This window comes from Tiliqua scincoides, chromosome 4 (genome assembly GCF_035046505.1).
Source record: "Tiliqua scincoides isolate rTilSci1 chromosome 4, rTilSci1.hap2, whole genome shotgun sequence".
Classification (NCBI taxonomy): Eukaryota; Metazoa; Chordata; class Lepidosauria; order Squamata; family Scincidae; genus Tiliqua; species Tiliqua scincoides.
This window is the reverse complement of record NC_089824.1, coordinates 189,290,207-189,302,420: the sequence shown is the minus strand read 5'-3', so window position 1 is coordinate 189,302,420 and position 12,214 is coordinate 189,290,207. Positions and strand designations below refer to the sequence as shown.

General features: G+C 42.1%; 1 protein-coding gene across 1 annotated transcript; it reads left to right on the top strand.

Moving 5' to 3' along the window:
- Positions 1 to 8,885: 8,885 nt before the first annotated feature.
- On the top strand, positions 8,886 to 11,768 carry GDF5 (growth differentiation factor 5). The gene is made up of 2 exons (XM_066625293.1): positions 8,886 to 9,516; positions 10,900 to 11,768. Exons 1-2 carry the CDS (start codon positions 8,886 to 8,888, stop codon positions 11,766 to 11,768), a joined length of 1,500 nt encoding a protein of 499 aa, XP_066481390.1.
- Positions 11,769 to 12,214: the final 446 nt, after the last annotated feature.

The following is a 12,214-nucleotide window of genomic DNA, read 5'->3' as shown; positions in this document are numbered from 1 at the left end:
TTGCTGACCTTTGTGATGTAAGATAAGAATCATTAAGAAGACAATTCATCAATCAGTCCTCTGCTTCACTCAGTGCAAAGTGATCACCTTTCTGCTCAGGAGGAAGGGAGGGGCCACTGGAGAGAGAAGGATTGATGGCTTCTCAGCCAGCTGCCCCCCCTCTCATTAAGGAGGCTATTGTTAAAGGACTGTTGGGTTTTTTAAACGGCTTTTAAAGGGATGCATTTTTCCCCTTCTCCAGGGATCAGCACATTCCTTCTCATTTGCAGGGGCCATTCAAATCCGTGTTGAGTCAAATCTGTGTATAAAAATCCATGTTTAAATAGGCTGGACCTGTGTATAATATGTTGTCTAACAATTTGCATACCAGTTTTTATTCAGTTTTTGTAATTTACTTTTTGTAATTACTTGTTGATTACTTTTCAAACCTTTCTAATAGAATGCAGTCCTAAAGCATGAATGGTTCCAGCCTTTTGACAAGAATGACAACATCTCCAAGGAAAAAAATAATGATCACAGAATCATAGAGTTGGAAGGGGCCTACAAGATCATTGTGTCCTTTGTATTGGCAACCTTCAGTCTTGGAAGACTATGGTATCGCGCTCTGAAAGGTGGTTCTGGCACACCGTCTAGTGTGGCTGAAAAGGCCAATCCGGGAGTGACAATCCCTTCCACACTGGGAGCAAGTGCAGTCTGTCCCTGGTCTGTCTCCCTGGCTATGGGCCTTCCTTCTTTGCCTCTTTGCCTCAGACTGCTGGCAAAGTGTCTCTTCAAAGTGGATCATTGTGTCCAACCCCCTACCAATGCAAGCAATCCACAACTACAACATTCCTGGTAGATAGCTATCCAGCCTCTGTTTAAAGACTGCCAAAAATAGTCTACCACCTTCCAAGGCAGACTGTTCCATTACCAAATAATTCTTACCATCAGGAAGTTCATCCTCACATTTAGTTGAAATCCCACTTTTCGTTATTTAAACTTGTTTATTAGAATCCCACCCACTGGAGCAACTGAGAATGAATCCAGTCCATCTTCCTCTTGACCACCTCTCAGATATTTGTTAACATGTCACCTCTTAACTGTCTCTTCTCCAAACTAAACATGCTTCAACCTTTCCTTCGAAGTTTCCTCATAGGACAAGGTTTCCAGTCCTTCACAATCCTAGTTACCCTCCCTGGACCTGCTCCAGTTTGTCAATATCCCTCTTAAACAATGGTTCCCAGAACTGGACACAATATTCCAGGTAGGGTTTGATTAAAGCAGAATACAGCTGGTTCTAAAGCAGTGTATTAAGTGCTGATTTTCTCTTGATCACTAGGCACCCTTGTACACAATGATACTGGCCTGCCTATCCTGTAATCTCCTGTTTCTTGACAGGAGAGTTGCCTGCCAGCAGCAGAGTTCTTCTGCATAGACTCCAGACTCTCCCCAGCCAAGCTGTTGAGGCTGGGTGGTGGTGATGTCACAGCTGGGACACTCCTCTGGCTCCAAAGCAGCTTGACTGGCTAAATCCAAGAACCCAAAACTTAAGAAGCTGACTATCAATGCACCCCAATAAAATGGGGGTGTCATTTCCAGAGGTGTAGCCATGTTAATCTAACAACAGAGAGCTTGTGGCATCGTAGTGACTAACATGTTTATTGTTGTAGCATAAGCTTTCTTGGACTAAAGTTCACTTCATCAGATGCAAAAGATTAAATAGCTTGATCAACAGGACCAACAATAGGGCTAAATGATGTGAGTGTTACATATTCGCTGGTTCATTTGGCAATGCAAAAGTCAAACATGGCAGATAATTTCAAGCTATACAGCCAAGATGGACTACATAGGTCAAAGTAGTATAGATAAAATATATTGTTCTACAACTATTACAAGCATGCATCTATTCTTCCTTGACTACTGCAGACTTTTCCTGTCTGGCCTTCTGTTGTCATACTTCAGCTCTCACCAATATCCACAGCTTCTCTGCCAAAATCATTCACTTCTCTACTCATTCAGACTACTTCTCCTTAAATCCCAACACCAGCTTCCTGCCCCTTCCAATATTCAGCACAAACTCCTCTCCTTTATTAAAAAGATCTTACATAACCTTGCCCAGCTTCGCCTCTACCCTCATGTTATATTGTATTCATGACCTTAGGGTTGCCAGATCTCCTAAGGCTCAGGCTGTGAGAGGAGAAAGAGTTTGAGAACTAAGGACTGAGGTCTGTTGGAATGGGAGATAGCCTAGTCACTGGTGCTGGTGGGGCAGAGGATGGCATGTGGCAGGTTAGTGAAAAAGCTTCTTGTGATTGATCCTGATTGACATGGGGTGGTAAGAAAAAAAAACTCCTGAAACAAACCCCCTTGGTTTTGTCCCCTCACCTGAAATGTTACTGCTCCTAGAAAATTGAGAAAGATAAAGCCCTGACACCTCAGGTCACATCCTGAGGCTTGGTAAATTTTCTGCTTCTCTCCCCCCCCCCCCATCCAAAAGCTCTCTTTAAACACCTTTCCTCCCTTGCTCCCTCTTATGTCTCTCTCCTATCACACCTACATGGTCCTCTCTCTCTCTCATGTCCTTAAAACCCTTCCTTAAAGCCTACTTTTTCTTAAAGCCTTAGACTGAAGGCCCAATCCTATCCCAACTTTTCATCTGCAATTGTGACCTAAGGTAAGAGAACAAACATTTCCTTAACTTGAGAAGGCCTATGTGACTGCCTCCCAACTGCAGGATGAAGCGCACGTCCTGTTGACACGGCTGCATCTGCACTGGAAAGTTGGATAGGATTGGGCCCTGTCATAAATATGTACATGTTAGGCCTAGGTTGGCAGTGGGAGCCTGAACCACACTAAGGCAGTGTAACTGAGAATTTGCTAGCAGTTCCTAGCTGAAAGAATTTGAGTAAATAAACAAGAAGAGTGTTGTCTCTCCTTTGCTGGCCCAAAAGGTACAGACAAGAATTACAACCCATTGGAATGTTTAACACCTTAGCAGACAGAGAGGTGCCTTATCAAGCATGATGGAATGCAGCTATGGATCTCCAATTGGGAGGAGTAAAGAACTATGAGGGGCTAGCAACCAGGCCAACTCCTGGAAGGTTCTGTCCTCAAAAGTTTCTGATTGGACAGTCTAAATAAGTATGAAGTCACCTCAGTACTATTAGCATAAGAAGTATAATAATGAGTGCGGGGGGGGGGGGTGTTCCTTCTTGGACAGAGTTTTTGGGTGCAATATCCTGCACACGTATGAGCTCTATTGTCCAACATGGGCACCTGGCCTCATGGTAGCCTGGAGCTAAAAGATCTACAAGAGTAACTGACCCAGGTGAGAGATAAGTATTAATAGAGATAGCCAGTTAGCTTTATTATTTTATTGCTGATATGTTTCCTAGATGTTTATGCCTCTAGCATTTGCTGCCTTACTGTAACCTTATGTACTTAATAAACTAAAATATCTTTTACTAAGTTGTTTCATTGTCTGTTGGGGACAAAGGTTCAGAATCCTGCCTAGCCTACCAAGCTACCAAGTGCTCATTGGGGTCTAGTAACTTGAGGACTGAAGCTGTAATTGGGGAAAGAGCTCAGTGCCTTCAAGGGATAGAATTAAGCCTAGAGGTCTCAGTGTCCCTGGACTGAGGCACTGGCACATACAGGGTGGTGGCAGTACTACGGAACAGAGGGGCCTTGAGGGCTGTAAGGTTCGAGAAGGAAGAACTCTGAGCACCCCAAACCCCCCTAAGTTTGACAGGCCCTTATTCTACTACTGAAATCAAAGCCTATACTAAGTACGTGCAACAACTCTTCCCCACTTACCTCTCACCTCCATCCTATTCTCTCCTATCTGTGTAGCATTCGGTTGGGCTAGATTTTAGATTAAAGCTGGGGGCATGGCCTGTTTTACTTGTTTGTTTATTTAACTTAGGGTGCAATCCTATCTTGCACTGGAACATGCAAGCCAAGAGGCTTGCGTTATATCCAGCGCAGGATAGATGCCCGAAGTGGCTCAGCCACAGGTAAGGGGAAATTTCCCTACCTCCAGGTAAGCCACCCTGGCCCTAATAGGTCTCCTCAGACCCGCACCACCTCCCGAGGTGGCACAAGTCCAAGGAGAGTGAAGTGGCTTGAAGCATAACTACTGGGTGCCAGCCCCACCTCCCACTCCCCGTCCCCCATGGTCACCAACTGCCTGCCTGCCCACCCTTCCCCGCACCCCAGAGCCTTGTGTCAGCCTAGCTCAGCTGATACAAGGCTCGCCCCGTCCCCCATGGTCACCAACTGCCTGCCTGCCCACCCCAGAGCCTTGTGTCAGCCTAGCTCAGCTGATACAAGGCTCGCCCCGCAAGCCGCCACAGAGGCTGGATTCAGCCTCTGTGTGCCAGCGCACTGCCATGCTTGCTCATGAGGCACAAACATGCTTTACAGCATGTTTGTGACCCTCTGAGGCTAGTGCAAGGGATTTTGTGCAAGTTCCTTCCACCAGCCTAAAGTGCAGTTAGGGTTACGCTGTTATTTACAGATTTATCCCACTTTATCTCCCAAGTGGGCATTCAAAGCAGCTATTTTTATTGTTTAAATGTCTTGTAAATCTTCCTTAACTTAGTTTGAATGATTCGGAAGCCAACTGCTCCCCTGGGAAATGCACTCCTGAGAGTCAAGATTCCTGTTTTGGCTCTGCCTCAAACTTCTCTTCCTCAAATGTGTTTGTCAAATTGCCAAATCTCCGATGCTTTAATTTCTTGGTCCTTAACCTACTGCATCAGCACAGAGAGCTATATATCACAGTAGTGGTTTGAGGGCTGCTGTCTGTGTTTGTACAATGGAGATCATACCATTTGTGCATGCTAGTACTTCTAACTAATAAATTAATATGCTATTGATATTCACAGAATATTTCTATTGCTGGCCATGGTCAAAACCAACTTCTTTAGTGGGCAGAAAAAAATTGTTAGGGATCAAATGATCCTCCTAGATTAGCATTATTAATTATTAATTATTAACAGTATTTATATACCGCTTTTCAACTAAAAGTTCACAAAGCGGTTTACAGAGAAAAATCAAATAACTAATGGCTCCCTGTCCCAAAAGGGCTCACAATCTAAAAAGATACAAAAAGAACACCAGCAGACAGCCACTCGAATAGACACTGTTGGGGTGAGGTGGGCCAGTTACTCTCCCCCTGCTAAATAAAAGAGGAGCACCCACTTGAAAAAGTGCCTCTTACCCAATTAGCAGGGGATTCTATCTTGCCTAATTTTCCCTATCCTGTCAACTAAGCCATTTGTCCCATCCAAATATTCCAACTCCCTTCTAATGCCCACTTTTGGCTGATTAACACCCTCCTTTTCCAAGAACAACAGCTGTGATGTGCAAAGAAATGCAGAACTCCTTATCAGTTGAGCAATTAACAAGAATTTATTGCTACAAACACATACACTCCCTGCAAGTCCTCTAGTCCAGAGATTTTTCCCTCCTCAAAACTCCACTTAACTTAGTGGGTAGAGGTCTGAAGCCTCCAGTCCAAGTCCAATTCAGTCTCTAAAGCACAGTCCAGTCTTCCCAATTCAGTCTTCTGCAGCAGAGTCTCTCTTCTGGGTCCTCTCCAGCAGAGTGTCTCCTCCAGCAGGGTCCTGGCAGTCCCCTTCTCCAGGGTGTCTGTCCTGTAGGTCTGGGGTCAGGTAGCCTCTTGGTCAGGTAGCATCTCCCTCTGGGTCAGGGAAGCCTTTGGTCTGGTAGCTTTGCTCCTTCTGAAGCTGCCTTTTATCCTGCAGCCCCTTGTTAAGTCCAAATGCAGCTCAGCTGTGAGCTACCTCCTTAGCTCATTCAAAGTCCCATCAAGGTCAAATGAAGCTCAGTTGTCCATCCAGGTCTCCACTGGCCTTGATTGATTACAGCTGTGGAGCCAGCCCTGCCCTTCCCAGAGCTGTCAAACAGCAGTCAAAACATGGAATCGCTGTCAACACCACATCATCCACCTGATGATCTTCTGATCTTCCATTACAGATTCCTGCATTCTAATATTATCTATGCAAGTTGGCCAGTGGCAATATCATACTAATAGAAACAAGTCAATTTTCTGAAATATGTTTTCATTATTCTGTATTAATAAATGTCAGTCCATGCAACACTGTCTTGATACACCTACACATAAAACTACAAACTAGATTGTAGGGGCAAAGAGTTTCTGTATCTTTAATTATTATAACTTGAAAACATTATTTTACCAACCCACACTAGATTCAGAAAGACCCCACTTAATTGACAGCTCTTTTTAAAAAAATAAGAGATATTTGACAATAACAAAGACTCCTCTGATTATCTTTTGTTTTACATTTGAGCGTATCAGTAAAAGGCTATTTGGGGTCTGTTAGACTGCAGTTTAGGTGAAAAAAGTACATGTCTAAGGCACTATGGGTTCAAATTATTTTATACGCATAAATATTGTACAGCATACACAATGGTTGATGCAGCCATTAAGATAATGAGGTGTCATTCTTTAGCAATAATTACTTGTTCACGCCTCCAGAATATTTTAGGGTCTATATGTGGATATCTCTCTGTTTGGAAAAAAGGTCAGAATAACACAGAATAATTGACCCTGTGGCTATAGGAAAATAGAAGTAAGACTGGCAGAGCACAATCCTAACACACTTTTTGGCCAGCACAAGTCGCTTGCGCTGGCCCAGTAGTGTCACAAATGTGCCATAAAGCACATTCATGGTGGAGTCAGCTGGGCTGGTGTGAGGAGATGCGCTGGCCCATGTAGGTCATATTCAGCCTCCGCATGCACCCTGAGACAGAAAGGTTTTGCTGGCCAAGGGCAGCCAGTGCAGGGGGTTAGGGAGGGTGGAGAAGGGTGAAACGATGGACAGACCAGGCCCAAGAGGGGGATGGAACTGGCCTCCAACACTTAGGCTGGATCCTAATCCCCCTCCTGAGCAGCCCAGCATTCAACCAGGCTGCTTGGATCTGCACCAGTGATTTACCTGACGCAGATCTGAGTAGCCCTATTGAGGTGGCTGAAGCATAACTCAGGGTAAGGAGATAAATAACTTCAGCCACCTCCGAACCTCCGACAGGTGGCCTGCCTATTCCAGCTCAGTTTAGGATTGGCTGCCATTCATATATCTGCATTGCAGGGACTGAAAATGTTGAAACCGTGTGTGCGTCCCCTCAGTTTGAGTTAATGGAATCCACTGCTCATGAATATTGCACAAGGGTTTTAACTTTACCAGACTTCAAAGCAATAATAACTTTGAGCACATTTCAGCTAGTGATGTGGGTCAGTGGTGCAAAGGTGGTCATGAACTCATTCTGACTCTCATTCCTGAGAGTCCACAATGAGTCCACAACTCATTCCTACTCTAGCCTCTGCCCCATTCCTCATGCCAGCCAAGCAACAGAGTTCGGGACAGGCCAAACATTTGGGCATTTTCTTTGGGAACATGTGCAAGATTTGAGATACAGGGTACTCTTCTTCAAGCAAAAGATCTTGAACAAGAGTTCTATAAACTCTCATATGTGCATTTTCTTAAAGATATTAGTCCAATTAACAGCACTGTCTTGCCAAATTTTATAACCTGTTCTCTGGAATCAGAACAGCAGAAAAACTCTGGAGGAGATGTTTCTGATGTGTAGTACTGACAACTTTGCAACAGATTACTATTCTTGTTTTACACTATTTGCTTATTAGCAGTTTTTATGATTTTTAATAAAATACTGTATCACGTTTTTATTAATCTTTTGGAAAAAATCAGAAACTAATTTTAGGATGTAGCAGCTGTGGATTTCTTAGTGCTTCTCTTCACAGATGCTCTAGGTTCCTGTAGGGGACACTGCTGCTTAACACAGGACAGTGCAGGAGCTGGTAAAGGGAACCTGGGAATGAGTTAAATAACAGAATCTACAGAGACATTAAAATGCTTCATACAGCACAAGCAAACATTTCCTACCTTGGCATAACATGAGATTTCACTTCATTTCTTAAAGCCTTTTAAATGTATCATAATAAATGTTTTTAAATGCATTATACAATATTCTGGTTTGCCAGTACTCTTGTGTTAACTGCTCTCCTTTACTCACCAACTTATGGAAAGAAACTGCTGGTAATAACAATCAGATTCTGTGTCCAGACCTGTATATAAAACATCTCTGTATGAATTAGAGCATATTTTAATGTATAGCTTCTACTGCTGATCTTCCATGACTTTGTCCCATTTCAAAGTGAAGTTCATTTAAGGCTAAAATAGGCAACAAGTTACCACTTTAATTTGCAATATTCTATGGAGTTTGGATCCTACAGAGTTGTTTTACATGAAGTAGAGTATGACTCATACTAATGGAAAGGGCAAAGAAGACTTTTTAAAAGAAATATATCACACTTAAATTAGTTTAGACAGCATGACATCAGAGAGTAATTAAATAGGTTTTTGTTGGAATTCCGCTTCCAATTCCTGAGTTCAGGTTTGTAAAAGGTTTCTGAGCACCTGCAGGTTTCTGTGTGTGAAATATTTTCACTGGAAGGGATTCAAAACTTTTTTTAAAAAAACCTTTTAACACAGAGGCAGCATTACGCCATTCTTCCTTCTTGGAAAAAAACCTCTCCGATTTAAACAAGACTCCTTCAAGTTTTTAGTCACTTTTACAGAAGAAAGGGGGGTGGTAAACTTTCTCTTTTCAAGAACAAACTGCTAGCAGAACCCAGCAGAAGATCGACGTGAATAAATTAGCATTTCCACTATGGGACTGGATACAAATATTATGCAAGTAGATTTAAAATGTTTTAAGCTTAAAATTAAACTCTTTCTGCTAACTTTGGTTTTTAATTTCTTTCATGTTTTCTTATGCCAAACTGGAGGAACCTTTTCTGATTTTTTCTTCGGTGGCATTCAAAGGAAGACCAGAGGATGAAAATCTTGCACTTTCTTACTTTACTGCTTTGGCACTTTAGTTGGTTTTACCTTGTACTATTTTCCTTAGTGTTAAATCCTGTTGCAGCAAGTCAAGGTAATCCTGGATCCAAATTAGGGTTGTCGAAAGTAGATGGAAAAGAGAGGACCTTGCCAAGGGCAGGTACCTTTAAAACGGGAAGCCATGGATATAGTGCTGGGAATTCAAAGTCTAGGACGAAAAGCAATACTGCACAAGCTGGAGCTCTTTTGGCAAAGGCTGATGACTCAAACAAGGCTCTCTCTAGAGCAGGGAGCACAGACAAAAAGGTAGGACACTCTCCAAATAGACAATCAGGAATAAGGACAGTGACCCCCAAAGTTCAGAACTTGGGCAGCAAGGCCCCACTGAAGAAAGCTGGCCCAGGGAATTCAGATGGCAGTTCCTTCAAAACCAAAAAGACAAAAGAACCAATTGTTCAGAGAGACTCTAAAGAAGCTTTCAGACATCCTGCTATCACACCACATGAGTACATGCTCTCCTTGTACAGGACTCTTTCTGATGCAGAACGGAAAGGTGTTAATGGAAGTGTAAAACTGGAGACTGGACTTGCCAATACAATTACAAGCTTCATAGACAAGGGACAAGGTAAGAACATGTCATCTGTGCATATGTATTAATGATTCAGGCATGCCCACCTGCACTTACTGGATAACACCCCTATGTTTACCATAGGATGGATGAGAGAATCACACAGATCAGAGGCATTCATATCCTTGGAATGTATATTATATGCAAATAGCTTTTGTAGCATCACATTTGAGTACATGTAGAAGAACAAAACAAAGTGTTTATGTTTTTCCCTAATTCTATTAGTCATAAAAGGACTGCCATATAAGAAAATGATATGGATGGCTTTGTTTTCTGCAAAATATGCAAGAAAAGCATATGATGGGAATGTCTCTGCTGGAACAAGAAACAATCCATTGCTGCTAATATACTGGTTAAAAATGTTAGACTTGTGGAGATTTAGAGCCTGGGGTTATTCTGATTATTTTTTGTTGTTAAAATAATATTTATTTTGATATAAATAGCTAGAAGAAATAAGCAGGACACTCCACATTTCAGTGATGACAGGGGTAATGCCAGCTCTGAGGAGTCCATTCACATTCTTCCTTGGGTCCTCAAAGGGCCCCCACATCAGCCTGTGAATGCTGTTTGGATCAGTTGACAGTGCTGTTGAGTACAAAGGTATCTCACTTACACCCCATTGAAATGAACTGAGGCTGTGTGCTGCAGTGCTTGGGAAAGTGTAATGGGTCAGACACAGATAATTCAGTGTAATGTAAAGCATACAGAAGACATGTGAACATATGTTAAATGAGGCAGAAGGGATGCAGCAACTAAACTCTTTCTGAAGGAAGTACCATGCTGATAAAGTCTTTTAGAAGCAGTGTCTCCTAATTTTTTTCATTAACCTTATCAGGCAGGTAGAGTCAGGCTCTGTCTTTCAGGTCTGAATGAGGAGCTGTGCTAAGGCAAGCATCTTTGTGGGAGGCATGTTCCAGAAGATGCTTGCCTTCAGAGCTGATATACGGTTTTCTATTTTAAGAAATCTTCCAGTTACAACACAAGACAAATGCATATTCCAATCATGTTATAATGCATTGTGAGAAGTCTAAACTTACTGTGTTAAATTACGAGTCTGGCACCCTAATTCTAAATGCATTTCATTGAGAGTTGAGTCCCTTTGTAGAGTAAGAGTAGCCTAAATATAGTGTCTGATTAACTTTGGGGTACATAAAAGCAGAGACCCAGAGATGAAACAGAAATATTTCCATGCCTGAGTTAGAAGTGCTCAAAAAATTTTATGCTAGTAAGTCCATGGAAGGTAAATGCACAGTCACCCCATAGTGTCATTTTATAACTTCCAAGAGTACAAACTAATAATGAAGGGGATTGTAAATTACTAAGAGACATGGAAATAAGTTTTCGTTTGAAATATGTAAAACTCTCCTTTTTTTTCTTTAGATGATCGAGCTCTGACTGTTAGAAAGCAGAAATACCTTTTTGACATCAGTGCATTAGAAAAAGATGGCTTACTGGGGGCAGAACTGCGCATTTTAAGGAAAAAACCTTCTGACACCTGGAAATCTCATTCTCATGGGAAAACATGGCAAGTCAAACTATCCAGTTGCTCCACAAGCAGGCAAGCATCAGTTATCTTGGAATCTCGGATGGTCAACATCTTAGATACAGCAAAGTGGGAAGTTTTTGACATTTGGAAACTTTTTAGGAATTTTAAAAACTCTGCTAACTTGTGCTTTGAACTGGAGGCTTTTGAAAGGGGGAGGCCTGTTGATTTAAGGACTGTGGGATTTAACAGAACAGGGAGGCAAGTCAATGAAAAGGCTCTCTTTTTAGTATTTGGTAGGACAAAGAAGAGAGACTTGTTCTTCAATGAAATAAAGGCCAGATCTGGCCAAGATGACAAAACTGTTTACGAATACCTATTCAATCAAAGAAGAAAGAGAAGGGCTCCTCTAGCAACTCGACAAGGAAAGAGACCCAACAAGAATCTGAAGGCAAGGTGCAGTAAAAAAGCACTCCATGTGAATTTTAAGGACATGGGCTGGGATGACTGGATAATAGCACCACTGGAGTACGAAGCTTATCATTGTGAAGGACTTTGTGAATTTCCTCTTCGGTCTCATCTGGAACCTACCAACCATGCTGTTATCCAAACTTTAATGAACTCTATGGATCCAGAATCAACCCCTCCAACGTGTTGTGTTCCAACAAGGTTGAGTCCTATTAGTATTTTGTTTATTGACTCTGCTAATAATGTTGTCTACAAGCAATATGAAGACATGGTAGTGGAGTCATGTGGCTGTAGGTAGCAGCACATTCTCTCATACAAGTAACTGTACAAAACTTTTTCCAGAGACTGATAAAAAGGACAACCAATACTGTTTTCTGTAGATAAACATTATGACATCACACCAAGCACTGATAACAGCCATATTGCCCTTGATGAATAGAATAACTACTCTTGATTCTTCAGATAACCACGATAACATCACACAAAGTGCTTTGGCTGACATTAGCTTTAGTTGACAAATAACACAAATCTGTTTTGATCTTCTGCCTCTCAGCTGCAACCTCTACAAGCATACTATCAAATGTAAGGCATATCACATTCTATAACACAGTAAACACTGTACTGGCTGAAGCACCTTTATTTTTGGATGCCACATAGTCATACATCTGCCATCAGACTCTGTCCTGTTCTGTGCTACTTAATAATTGCATGCAGTGATGCTGTGCCTCATCTGGAGATGTTTGC